Raw genomic sequence first — 13,285 nt, forward strand, 5'->3', positions numbered from 1 at the left:
GACACAATGAAATTGTCTCCTTGGGCTCAGCTCTCTGTGACACGCCTGTCCTCAGTCAGGGTAAAAGAAATTAATCCAGAGCAGAACCGTGACATGCAAACTGCTAGCAACCAGGAGCGAGTTAGCCCAGCGAGTGCTAAGTATATGCTGAAGCCCCAGGGGCAAATTAAGACAGAGTCACAAGTGAAGTAAGTCTGGGGGGTCTGAATTAGGCTGTTAGTGCTCTCAGCTCAGCTGCACCTTTCTGAATTGCACACATGCTGGCTTTTACACGTGCAGGCAGTTACACAGCCAGGCTGGACAACTGCACACGCAGAGCATCACTGAAACAGCGACTGGAAACATTCATCTGCCTCCACAAAAGCTGGTGGCTCTGACACCACAGGTACTACCTCTGAGGGCCATGAGCTCAGGCTTCTCGGGTCTGTCCAGAGAGGCAGGATGATAAGTCTGTGCTGTGCCCTTGCTGGGCTCCTTGTCCCCAGTGGACAGGGACAGACTCCTGCCAGCAGAGGGTACCGCTGGCAGGAAGCCGATGTAGCCCTATATGGGCCACGACTCGCACTGCTGGGCTGTCAGCTTCCTTCCACCACCAAAATCCCGTGGGGACCCTGCCGAGGGCCTCTGGCCAGCAGGACCCCGCCTGGGATCGGCTCGAGCAGTGCCACTAGAGGATGCTCATGGACCAGGCACATCTCTAGCCCAGAACCTGCCAGGGCTGCTCCAGGATCTAGGCACAGGCAGCGACACCTCATCTCCAGGTCTGCCTGCCAAACTCTGCCTGCACTATCTGCTGCCAGGGCTCCAGGCTTTTGCCCCTCCGCAGAGCTCTGGGCTAGCCCTGCTTTCCTGCTGGCTTCCCAGTCACTGTTTAAGGTGCTAACTGTGAATGACAGGACCCAGCAGGTCTAGGGACCGGCCTATTTCAAGCAGAGAGCTCGGCTGATGCAGGTGAGGGGATGTCTGCAGTACTCACTGGTCACGTAGAAATAGATCAGCCGCTCGTCTCGACCCACTTTATTAGAGGCGATACACTTGTACATGACTGAGACGTTGGCCTCCTGGATGGCCAGTTTGCTGACTGTCTGATGGGGAAACAGAGCATGAGAAGGAGTTAGGAAGAGCAAGGGGGAAGAGAAGTAGGATTGGTGCTGTTCTCTGGCAGACAGCAAAGCCTGGCCCCAGTTGACAGCTGTACCTGGGAAAGGGTCATGCAAAAACAACCCCTTATTCAATAGCCCTTTGTGCATTTCAAGCCTCATCTGCTGGCTCTAGCAACTACAACACGTTTTTATTCCTGATCTCTACTCCTTTTTACAGAGCCTAGCCAGCACAGATGCCTCACCGTGGAAGCAAACTTCTTGCTAAGCCCCTTGGGTCACCATGGGACTGATCTGTCCCCAGCAAGGAACACGATGCAGGGCTGAGGGGATGGGTAAGCTCCTGCTGGGGAGAAAGGGAAAGGACAACAAGGCTTTGATTCCCTGAGTCCTCTGCAGTTAAGTGACTACTTAGTGTCCCACAGAGTTCAGTGGACTTCACAGGTACTTACAGACCTGCAAGCACTCCTTTTATCCATAAGGGAAAATCAAACCTGTGAAAGCATCCCAGCTCTCACCACTTCAGGAAGAGCTGTCATCTTCTCCCTCCAAATGCCAAGTGTACATAGACATGGTCCTAAAAGCTTCCTCCTCCCTCCTTCCAGCAAGACATGACTAAGATTGGGCAAACAGCCAGGCTGCTGTCCTGGGAGCATGGACCCAGGAGATGCTGTGTTCAAATAAGCCAGGAGAGGCAGCTGGGGGGTAAGGCTGCTCTCCTCCCCCCGCCTCACACTGCAGCCTGTGAGCTGCCAAATGTGTTACAAGCACTCCCCTTAGAGGAGAACTGCAGTTTGAAGCACAAGTTTCTCCTCCCTCCCAGTTTAAATGACAAATTAATCACACACAAAAATCTCTCTAATGAGACAATGTTTAAAAATAAAAAAAAAAAAATAAAAAATTTGTGTTCCTACAGGGAAACTACTTTGCCTTTACTACTCATCCCACAGACTTTGGGAAGCGTTTCCGTTCTAAGTGGCCATGTATTAGCTTGTGTTAATCCAAAGGAACAGTCATTCATTCCACGCATATTCAATGCAGCTGAAGTGACTTTATTACTAGTACTTTTGTGCGTTGCCTTTTCCGTTTCTTGGGGCTACTCAATATAGCTGAAGTGACCTTATTGCTGGCACTTTTGTGTGCTGCCTTTCCTGTTTCTTGGGGATTTTCCTTCTAATCTGCACTGTTACGTTTGAGTTGCTGTTTATGGATTTGACATCACCCTGCTGTCTGCAGCGCATGGCTGTGCCTTACACACCCTGTGGCTCCTTCTGGCCTTTCTGGACAGAATAAAAACCAGAGGAGGTTGGTAAGAGAAGACAGGCAGAAAGGAGAAGGAGAGGAAGAGAAAGCAGATTTGAAGACATAGCATCCCACCACAAGTGGAAGAGGTTTTGTCTCTGAGAGCTCTTGCATGTCCCTGGGCTGCAAAACCTATGTTGGACCTCCAGGACAGTTACAACCAAATAGATGGAATGAGAAGGACACACGCTGAGGAATAAGAGGAAGAGAACGAGGGAAAAAGGAAAGATCAAAAGGGACAAAGGTGAGAGTCACATCTGGAGTGGGACACAAGGGCTTCTTGCCCAGGAGCTCCCATCACCCCTGCTCGCCTCCCAGGGGTACACTAATCCCTGCCGCTTCCTTTGGCTGCTCTGGGAGGAGCAGCATCTGCCCCTGCCACCCTTTGGCAGAGTGACGAACTCCTGGCTCAGCCAGAGGACGGGAAGTGCCTTTGGAGGTGTGTAGGAAAACAGGAAGTGACTTTCGGAAACGGGGGCCCATTTGTTTGTTCTGCATCTCTCTGTGAGCGGCTGGTGCCCGACACCAGCGGGAACAGGAACTCCGTCATGGTGCAGACCTGAAACTCGTGGCTACTAGAGAGACAGAAAGAAACAGGCAGCAAGCAGTGTCTGGGTGTTTGCAGGTCACACACTGCAATGAGGGAGAGATGTTCCTTCCAGAGAGGAAACGCTGTGATGGAGAAGTGGGCTCTGTGGGGCATGTGCTCTCATTCACAAACCTGCAGTGGATGGATGGCAGCATCTCCATACCACCCCCACCCCACCAGGATGGGGACAGCTGGATGAAATGCTCTGCTACACACATGGATGTTCCTAAAGCCAGAGATTTCCTGGTCAGTTTGTGGCACCTGCTCTCCTTTCCCAGCTGCCCAGGCTGCTCTGCGGGGTTCGGCTCTCCAAAAACAGCTCAAGCAGGAGTGCTTAGAAATGGTCATGGGAGCCCCCACAGCATATCCCCCATGCCCTGTGTTCAACAGGGATCAGTGTAAACCCTCCTGGGCAGTCAGCCCCAGTGACAGCCCCTCTGGACTGCAATTTCAGGGTAATTTCTCAAAGATGACAGTTCTCCCTTGTTCTGGGGCTGCCTGGTACCGCCGAGCCCCAGAGCTGGGAATGGCCGCTGATGGTTTACTTTAGAAGCAGAGGTGTGAAGCCCTCTCCAAATCTGTCTCTGCCAAGCTCATTTCCAGGTCACTTTTGCTGGCTGATCACAAAGGACCTTTCCGAGGTTTAGGGCCACATCCTCACCTTGTTCCGCCCCTCCACGAACTCCACCCAGGTGTCAATGCTCTCGATGGGGTTCACCGCGTCCTGCGGCGACACATCTTTCCAGTCCTTGCACTCAGGCATCCGATCCCGCTGATGCCGCCTTGCTGCCCGGTGCCTGCTATTGCTTATCCAGCAGTCAGGAAGCACCAGGAGAAAGAGGAGAGAGATGGAGAGAGGGTCAGCTGGGAAGAAGGCAGCAAAAATAGCTTTGTGTCTGAGAATTGACACGCCTGTCCGCTGACTGTGAAATGTCCCGGGTCATTTGGTTACACAGTTCTAATGTGCTTTATAAAGTGCTCTACAATCACTAGTGAGGCAAATGTTATCTCTGGGTATGAAAATTGAGGCAGGGGATGGATACTGGTGTCCTAGGCAGCTTCTTCACCCCCAGGCCTGTGGTTTCATCCTTTCCTGCTAGGTGTGGAAAAAGGCAGGAATGAAATCCATTCCTGTGTGTCTGGGGCAGTTATTGATGTCACTTTGCTCAGCAGCAAGGCCTTAAACCCCTGCTGGGACTGAGTCAAGGATGTCACAGTCTGACTGGGTGCTGGCCTGGAAAGCAGAGGGTGCAGCACCTAAGGGTGCACTACCCAAGAGTGCACCTCCTGTACCTAATTCAGCAAAAATCAGGAAGGAAACATCTCAAGTAGAGATGCTGCTGGCATTTCACAGGGGCACAGTAGCACCTCTTTGGGGCTAAGGCAGGATCAGGGGGAGAAGAGCCCAAATCTGTCAGGGACCTGGGATGCTGCAGCCTGCAGGGTGGTTCTGAAATGCAGGTGGGGCAGGGTGATGGGAGAGTCAGCCCAAAATCCAGAGTGGGAGGTGAAGAAGGAGAGGTCCTATGGGTGCAGAGAAGCAGGGGGGAGCTGAGCACCCAAGAGCAGTGGCAAGGGTGCGTGCTGGCAGCACCGGGCAGAGCGCTCGGCAGGGCGAGCATATCGGCGAGCTGTGTAAACAACAGGAAGCTAAAAAGAAGCCTCCTGCATCCTCTGGAGCTACGCTAGGCAGAAATACGGTGGCCTTGGAAGACAGTGCTCATAATTCATGGGCCCCTCTGCTTCCTGACAGGGCCACGGTACACTCACATGCGATGGAGAGTCTCTGGCGTCCCTGGCTTTGCAACAGCCTGCACAGGGCTGCGGGATTTGGCTTCCTCCAGGCACCCTGATGTCCACCGCCCTGACTGCTCTGGCTACAACTCCCCAGCATCCCTTTTCCTTCTTCCTGTGAGGCTGCTGCTAAAAAATGCTACTGCAGCCCTGCCTGGTGCTGGCCCAGCTTCCCAGGGCACAGGCAGTGGGCATGCACCCTTCCTGCCTACCTATTGGCGCTGCCTGCACAAACACCCTCCTGGCAAACCATCCCGGCAGCTGGCAGAGGTCTGGCACTTCCCCCAGTTTCAGCAACTCTTCCCTGCACACAGTAGCTCTGCCACCCTGCCTACGAGCGCTTTTGCTTCCACCATGACCTAGCAGAAGATAAAGGACCAAAAAATCACAGAGATTTCAGTGCAGGAATGGGGTGAGCCCCAGCTGCTGTCTCAGGGTCTCACCAAGGGGCTGTGACAATTTCTTCTGCAATCTGCCTCAGTTTCCCCATTAGCACAGTGGTCAGTGGTTTTATTGCAGGTGCTGTGAGGTGTGGCCAGGCCATGGACATCTCCTGCCGGATGCAGATGGCCGAGGACATAGGGGAAGTTGTGGAAGCCCTTAGTGTCTGGGACCAGCCAGGCTGGGCCAAACTCCCACACAGAGCACAAGTGTCTCCGTCAGGCTCCACTTTGCCTCGCCACAGGGTGAGTTGGTGTACAGTGCCCCGAGCTATCAGTCAGTGCTCTCCTCCTCTTGCCATGTTGTGGCTGGGACAGCAAAAGCGAGTTGGGATCTGGGATACAGCCATGGTCACAAGGAGCCCATAATGCCACGCTGGTGGCCTGGTAAGACACGGGTGTTGGAATAAATGATACTTACAGGCTGCGTCGGGAGAACATCCGACAGGGCATCCATGGCCTCCACTGCCACTGGATCCCCTCTGGTGCTGGGATGCCATAGACCGTGCAGGTGAGGGCCTGGGGGCTCCTCCGGGAGTAGATGCTTGGAGAAGAGGCTTCCTTCTCATGGATTCGTGGAGGAACTGTAAGGATCAGAGTGACACTGTGAGCGGCTGCAGGTTCAGCTGCTGCATCCCCAGGCCAGGCACAGCCCTCCCCAAGCCCACCTATAGAGAGACCAGGCACTAAAGCACTGTGGCTCTCAGGCAGCTCCTGGGGAGCTCAGGCCTGCAAGGCAGAGAGGCAGAGGAGGTTATACTAAGGCAGATTCAAGTGACAACATTTCTCCTTCCTCTGCAGAGTGTGACTCTGGATGCTGCAGGGCTCAAAGCATTATCTGGCAGTCCCCAGCACAGGGCTACAGAGCTTGCTGGAGACAAATCTCCAAGCAGCAGTGCCCTTCCAGAACGTTTTGTGCTGGCATCTGGTTCCTGCACAACAGGAGCTTCCGACCCAGAGGAACTGCTCCAGCTCCAGGCTTCACGTGTGTTGCAGCTGCCCTGCCCTCAAGTCTGCATCAGTCAGGGTCACCCTCAGCAGCAGCTCCAACTGCAGTTGGGAAACTGCCCCTGAGCAAGGACATATCCTGCCCAGAGTGATGGACACAGGAACAAAACAGTGCTGTATTGCTCAGGCCACAAGGAACCAGCCTCACTGTAACCAGAGCATCCCTCAGCAACAGGGAAGAAGGAGATGATGTAGGTGCCAACTGCTTTAGGACAGCAGTGGGGACCTGGTCTTGGAGCAGCCCAAAGGCTGGAGCCATGGGCTCAGTGCTCTCCCCTCAGCCCCAGCCCCCTCCCTTACCGTTGACAATTAACTGGAGGCTGATGCGCTTCTCCAGCCCCGCCAGCCTGTTCCGCAGAACCAGCGTGTACGTCCCAGCGTGCTGCTCCGACACATCCTTGATCTGCATTGAAGATTGAGATTGCTTGGGAATTAGCTTTCCGTCCTTGTACCTGCAGGGAGGCAGAGAGAAAATGCAGCCATGGGGAGGAAGTGTCCCACCGGCAGCTGGGCAGGGGTTTGCTGGTCCCCACTAGAGCACAGCCAGGGCACCCCTTGCTAGGACTGTGGACCTCTCTGGAGATACCCTTGGTCTTTTCCTAGACCCAAGTTACAGGTCTGTGCATTGTCTTGTATGGACATGTGTGAGGTCAAGGATGTCACAGCTCTGCCCTGAGCAGTGTGCAGGTGTGAAGCTCCCAGCTCCCCACCAGCTCTGGTGGAAGGGCAGCATGATGCGGTGCACAACCTGGCTCACTCTTTTGCTCCTCTGGGCAGCTGTGATCCCTGCTGCAGGGGGACGAGAGGGGCAGCTCCTGTGGGAGCTCCACTTGGCCTCTCCAGACAGTGCAGAGCTGCAAAGCCAGGCCAGGAACTTTGCTGCTTCTCCCGCAGACCTCACCTCCTCCCATCCCAAGCTGTGCAGCTGAGAGCCAGGGCAGGTGGGAGAAATGACCCACATGGGTGGAAAAAAGTGACATTTGGGACAAACTTGGCCACAGAAGGACTTAGCAAGAAGGCTAGGCTAGACTCCCCTAATTAGCAGAAGGAAGAAGGAAAGGAGCAGGTGGCTCAGGCTAAGAAAGGTGCGTTACCACTGGAAGTCTGGTGGGGGGTAAGCCACAACTTTCACTGGTAGCTTCACGGCTTCGTCTCCTGCAGTGGCTTCTATCACTGGGCCCTTCTTCCACTCCACATTAATAAAGGGCTTTTCTGCAAGAAAAAAGGTGAGCATGGAGGAGAGCAGGGCACAAAGGAACAGGCTGTCACCAAGCTCTCCACAGGGCCCGAGAGCAAGGATCAAGGACAGATGGGGTGTTGTGGCAGTGCAGTTGAAAACGACTACTTCTCTGCAATGATGAAATCAGTATCACCAAAATCCACTATTGTCTCATCTGACCAGATGACCCCCAACCTGTCTTCCACATCCCTGTTCTCCCTGAGCAGAAGAAAGTGGATACCAGGCGAGGCTGGGCAGGTCAGCACAGTGTTGCGACTCCAGCAGCTGAAGAGCTGCCTCTGCCTGGCTGTTGGGATCCATGGAGGACACAGAGAGACTGTGCTGCCCCAGGACTTTCTGCTGCCAGGAGACAGCTGCCCAGTGCTGACAGTGCCTTGTGCACTCACAGCTGGGTGCCTCCCAGGCCATCTATGCTGCAGCAGCACTATATCTGCTGCAGGGCCATGAGACCTCTGTGTTCTGCCGTCCCACTGGCATTTGGGTCAGTTTGATGTTTGCACCTCTCTCTATCGTCATCTTGGCACCTTGCTGAGCGTGATCATGCTTCCAGTGTGGTGCTGGCATGCAGAAGGGCTGAGGGACTGGAGGAAGGCTGGATCTCACTAAAGCAGAGTGGGATGGAGGTGCAGGAGCTCCTTTACTGAGCTTTGGGCCAAGCACTTCCTAAGCAGTTCGGGGATTGCTCGGCTCTGGCCGTGGCTCTGTGAGGGAGCAGAAGGCGCCATACCGTGCACAATGACGTCGGTGCTCTCCTCCAGCATCTGGGCACCGTTGGTGGCAGTGCACGTGTACCTGCCCAGGTCCTGCTGGCTGACATTGCGGAGGGTCAGGATACTGGAGAGCTCTGTGTGTGTCTGCAGGGACCGGCGCTCAGGCTCCATCACTGCCCGCTGCGTCTGCAGAAGGTGACAAAGAGAAGGGGATGAAAGACATGGACAGGATGGAGCTGTGCAGATGGGCTTCTCACATCTGCACTTCTTGCTGTCCAGCGCTCACCTCTCCCCAGACAGGCATCTCCACCACTGACTGCCATCCTCGGGGATGGAAAGGCAACACGCCCTATGTGACTGACCACCTGAGGCTGTGGCAGAGTTCAGCACATGTTTTTTGCTCTGATCTGCAGCCCAGTAACCAGGTTGGGAGCCCTACAGGTATGTGAACAGAGTGATGCCCTCAGGAGATTTCTCTGTCTCACTGTTCACAAGAGGCAGAATCTACCACAGCGGGAAAATATAGCAGGGAAGGGACCCCCTCACAGGCTCTTGGTAAGCAGGGCTGTGTGGCTGGAATAGCTCCTTTTAAGCTAACCATGTTTGCTCTGAATTTGCACTGGTGGAACTGAAGCCAGTGTTTGCCCAGGAGAGCCCCAGAGCAGTAACGCCTCAGCAAGGAGGGTGCTTTCTGCCAGGAAAAGGGGTCTTCCCTCTGCCTGCCTCCTGCTGCAGGAGAGAAAAATGGGAAAGCACTCTGACTGAGATGACAGCATGGTTAGGATCATGAAGCAGAGCCCTGCCAGTGATGTGAAGAGGAACAATGAAGGGCCAGGCGGGGACGACCCAGAAGGAAGTGGTTCAGGGCATGGGGAGCTGCTCAATTTGCTGGTACCTGTTTGCCAGGGTAAGTCCACTGGAAGCGGACGCCAGAGTTGAACTCGGCCCACACTGTGCAGTTCAAGACCAGCTTCTCTCCCACTAGCAGCTCCATGGCTTTCTTGGGATATAGCTGGATGTCGTACAGCTCACTCCCTGGTGCAGAAAAGGCAATGATAAGACATTTCTGACCTAGTAACTCTTTGACTCAGACTATGCAGTTACAGGAGGCTTGGGTATGTCCTCCCGCTGCTTTTGGTGTATCTTTGTCATACAGCAGAGGAGGTATAAACACCATGCAGAGTCTATGTAGCTAGAGAGGACCAAAAGAACCCCGTGAGCCACACTGATGGACTTCAGGGTCATCCACACTGCCCCCCTGCACCTTCCCAAATATTCACCTGCTATATGAATGATGAAGAAATTGGATTTGAAGACCTTCTTGTCAATGACAGTCTCACACTGGACGAATAAGGAGTCCCTGATCAAATGTGTAGGTACCTGCACCCCCTTCTTGTTGTCCCAGAAAGTGCTTTTCCCGTCAGGGTGGATGAGGGAATTTTGCTGGAAAAATCAACATTTTTGCCAACTGAAATAACAGGCTAACAACATTCCCACCCCTTCCAGGCTTTGCGCTGGCTAACATGTCCCTTTGGTGGGAAGAAATGATGCAGCATCATGCTGTGCCGGCCTCCCTCCCTCTCCCTCTGAGGGTTTGTCATCTAGGAATCCGCAGCCTCCCCTAGACCCTGAGCAGTTGAGCAGTCGTATCCTGCACCATGAGCCTCCCCGTCTGCAGAGTGGGCCAGAGACTTCCAGGAATGGAAACTTATAGTGATAGCTAAGGAAACTAATGCTGATGTCCCAAACATCGGCCCCACTGGGATGAGTGCTGACCTTGGGTAGTGTCCTGCCTGGGCAAGGGAAAGGCCCCTGGCCCCCAGAGTGTCCCTGGAGGCCTTTGTACAATAGTAACACTCATCCTGGAAGGATGTCTTTGCATTGTAAAAAAAAAAAGAAAAAGAAAAAAAAAGGTACAAACAAACTGATAACAGCCTTGTTTTTAGTCATCAGCCCCAGGGCTGCAGCCTCCTCCCTTGTGGGGATGGTGACCACCTAGAGGGTTTGTAGATCACAGAGACCAAAGCAAAAAGGGGATGCTGTGGGGAAATGGAATTAAAGCAAAGTCTTGTTTTGTTTCATAGAGCTCCAGGGAAGAGAAGCAAGGTTAGCAGGAAACCTGAGGGGTCTACCCAAGGGAGCTGGACAGCACAGCTTCAGCCAGCAAATAAAACGAGGAAGCCAGTGGCTTGTACTTTCCATGGAAAATGTATCCCATGCATTTTCCATTCCTGGCAGTGCCTGGCCTACTTCCACTCAGGTAATTACAAATGCAGAACAAATGCAATATATGCCGGTCCAGAGTCTTGCACTGGCCGAGCTCTCACCGAGATCAGTGTGATGTTAAGATCTGGGATGGACACGAGGCATGGTACCCAAGTGTTCTCCTTCTTGCTGATGAGGAGGGTCTCCGGCTTGTTGATAAATGGCTGTTCAAAATCTGAAGAAGAGATATAAGTAGAAAAACAACTAAATAGGGACAAGAAAATAACTGGGAAGAGGGATAAACCAGAAGAAAAGGAGGCTCTCTGGCTTTCTTCATGAGCTTGCCAGAGCGAGTGGTGTTGAGCTGGATGGCCTCATCTGTGATGTGGGACAGTCAGAGGAGACACCTGGAGCTCGGGAATGCAAAGGGAGCAGCAAAGGCAGGCGCCTGGGCCAGCCGGCTCCTCTGCACCAAACACTGTACTGGTGGAGAGGCACTTGTGTGACATTTGGGCAGTGCTGGAAATAATCCCCCCTTTCCTGGCCCCCTCACGGTCTCTGCCTGGGTTTGACCCTTTGTGAAACCAGCGGGTTTTGTCCTGGGCTTGGTGCCTGCCCAGCTGGTGACTGTGCATGGCTCCATGGCAGGGACAGCGTGGGGCTGTGCCGCCCTGGTGCAGCAGCAGGCAGTGTGACCTTCCAGGGTGAGGAAGTGATCCACAGCGGAATGGTATGCAGATGTCATCCTGCAGCCATCCTGGCCGGCAGATAAACAGATGAGCTGAGCTTTCCAGGGCTGCCACCCCACTGCCTCCAACTGCTGCAACCACAAATATTGACAGGAAGAGCAAAACCACCCAAAATTAATCAGTGAAATGACTTGGCAAGGCCAGGGCCATTACACAGAACTCCATGTGGAACCAGCACCAAGAGGCAAAGTGTCTGCAGAAGGGGCTGTCCCATCCTGCTCAGTGCGCTGCCTGTGTCAATCAAGAAAAGACCAAGCAGGTCTCCACAGTGGAAGGGAACTGATGGCATCATATAAAGGAGACGTGTCATGGCCCTGACCCATCGTGCCAGGCACCATCCAGACACAGAACTCAAAGACCAACTGAATCCCAAAGAGCTGGCAAGGTAACAGGGCAGCACAGACCCTATTTCTGATTCTTTCTCAGATACACTGGAAAAAGCTGGTGAGACCAAGATGCAAAATATGCTTGTAACTCAAGCCATGGCTAGCCAGAGGGTAGGAAGGGTGAGGTTTGCCTTGCAGTGCCTCATGCCAGCTGCTGCCAAGGCACCTGCTCACCTGTCTGCTTGGCAGCGCTTTTGGTTTCAGAGTTTTTCAATTCTTTGGGTTCTTCCAAACAGGGCACAGAATCAGCAGCCACCCAGGTTAACCAAATGTGATGAAGACAAAATTGGAGGAGACATAGAATTGGGAGGCTGCTTGGTGTCCTCTGGCAGCGCCTCACTGATGGATAATTTCTTCTGCAGTATCAGTCCCTGCCTGGCTATTTCCACAGGGATACATACCTCACAGGGTGCTCTGAATAGAAACTGGTCTCTAGTGTCTCTGATGCCTGGTGTTGCCAGCATCTTTCCTCTGTAAGAGTCATGTCTCTGGAAATGTCCACCCAGCACGTGGTCAAGATTGACTTTGTTCATGGAAATTGTCCCCTGGGTGAAGGGGGTTCCATAAAGAGGTGGTGGGTCCCTACCTGGGAGACATGAGGCTGCCCCAGGGACCTGCTAGGGGAGATTTTATGGCTTCTGTTATGCTGCAATCAGATCCCAGTGGCCTTAAAAGTTACTCTTTATTCACTTGGATTGCAGCTAAATCTCTGATTTCAAGGGACTGTAGCATGAGGACATCTGCTTTTTCAACCCGAAACTCTTTACCTCTGCTACCCAACCCTTAAAGCTGCCTGTCTAAAATGACAAGATAAATTTGGTAATGATCACCATTTGGGGATCCTGCTGTTCCAATCACACTGGGCCCAGCCCAATCCAACCCAGTGCTCCCACTGTTAGGTCCATAAGGGCATTCCTTTTATTTTTGATCCACAAAGCTGTTGCTTCAATGATAGTCAAGCTGCAAAGATGTACTCTGGGTGAAGCACTTTTTTCTACAGCTTAGGTGAAACAAGCCACGCACAGGAGACGCGCTGGTCAGCTCTTATGAAAATACAGATTGCCCAGAGAATTATCTTTATTTCCTAAGGTTTTGTGCTGCCACAGGATTGCTGCCTTCTGAAATCACAGATCTGTTTCCGAGTGTGAACATGTTCCTTATTCCCTTCCCGAGGCCTGGGCATGTGAAAGGGAGGAGGCACACAACTGCCAGAGGTAAGAGACTATAAGGTCCCCTCCAAGCTCAAATGGTAGCCAAGAACTAACTGATTTATGGGACTGGTCCTGCTGCCAATGAGCTTGTGATTCATGCACTAACTCCCCTCTCTGACCACATCACATATTTTCTGTAAGGCTGTCTTAATGGGTCGGATGGGAATAATTTAGCATCTTCATCATTAATATATGCTAAGCTTTATGAGATGGGGGCCGTACATATCCTACTCCACCCTGATGAGGCATTCTGTACATTTACAGCACTATCTGTAGCTGTAATAAACTATACACCTAACCAGACACACGGGAAATGAGACATACACGTGGAGAGTTCATTTGAGAACTGAGCTGCAGGTAAAATACAGAAGAAGACATTTTTCCAGCTAAACACATATATTTTGTTCCTGGCAATTCCACCAAGCTCTCAACATGAGAAATGAGGTTGATGGATAAACCTGTGGTCTGATCATGCTGTCTCCAAACATCCCTGACACTTACATCAGCCCTTCCAAGCTCTCGAGGGACAGTTTCACATTGCAGCCCAGTTC

The 13,285-nt window shown here is 52.8% G+C and overlaps 1 protein-coding gene across 2 annotated transcripts in view; it reads right to left on the minus strand.

Moving 5' to 3' along the window:
* Positions 1-13,285, minus strand: part of FLT4 (fms related receptor tyrosine kinase 4) — a 36,989-nt gene that overhangs the window by 15,572 nt on the left and 8,132 nt on the right. Inside the window, exons 3-11 of one of the 2 annotated variants that reach the window (XM_010167372.2) lie at positions 10,511-10,623; positions 9,464-9,626; positions 9,079-9,218; positions 8,201-8,369; positions 7,328-7,445; positions 6,534-6,685; positions 5,647-5,809; positions 3,653-3,791; positions 977-1,085 (exon numbers count right to left, since the gene is read on the minus strand). In XM_010167372.2, coding sequence (XP_010165674.1) covers positions 977-1,085; positions 3,653-3,791; positions 5,647-5,809; positions 6,534-6,685; positions 7,328-7,445; positions 8,201-8,369; positions 9,079-9,218; positions 9,464-9,626; positions 10,511-10,623 — 1,266 coding nt within the window. Of the gene's footprint in view, positions 1-976; positions 1,086-3,652; positions 3,798-5,646; positions 5,810-6,533; positions 6,686-7,327; positions 7,446-8,200; positions 8,370-9,078; positions 9,219-9,463; positions 9,627-10,510; positions 10,624-13,285 lie in introns of both variants that reach the window. The other variant, XM_010167371.2, reaches the window with a different exon arrangement.

Source organism: Antrostomus carolinensis, unplaced genomic scaffold, assembly GCF_000700745.2.
Source record: "Antrostomus carolinensis isolate BGI_N321 unplaced genomic scaffold, ASM70074v2 scaffold37054, whole genome shotgun sequence".
Classification (NCBI taxonomy): domain Eukaryota; kingdom Metazoa; phylum Chordata; class Aves; order Caprimulgiformes; family Caprimulgidae; genus Antrostomus; species Antrostomus carolinensis.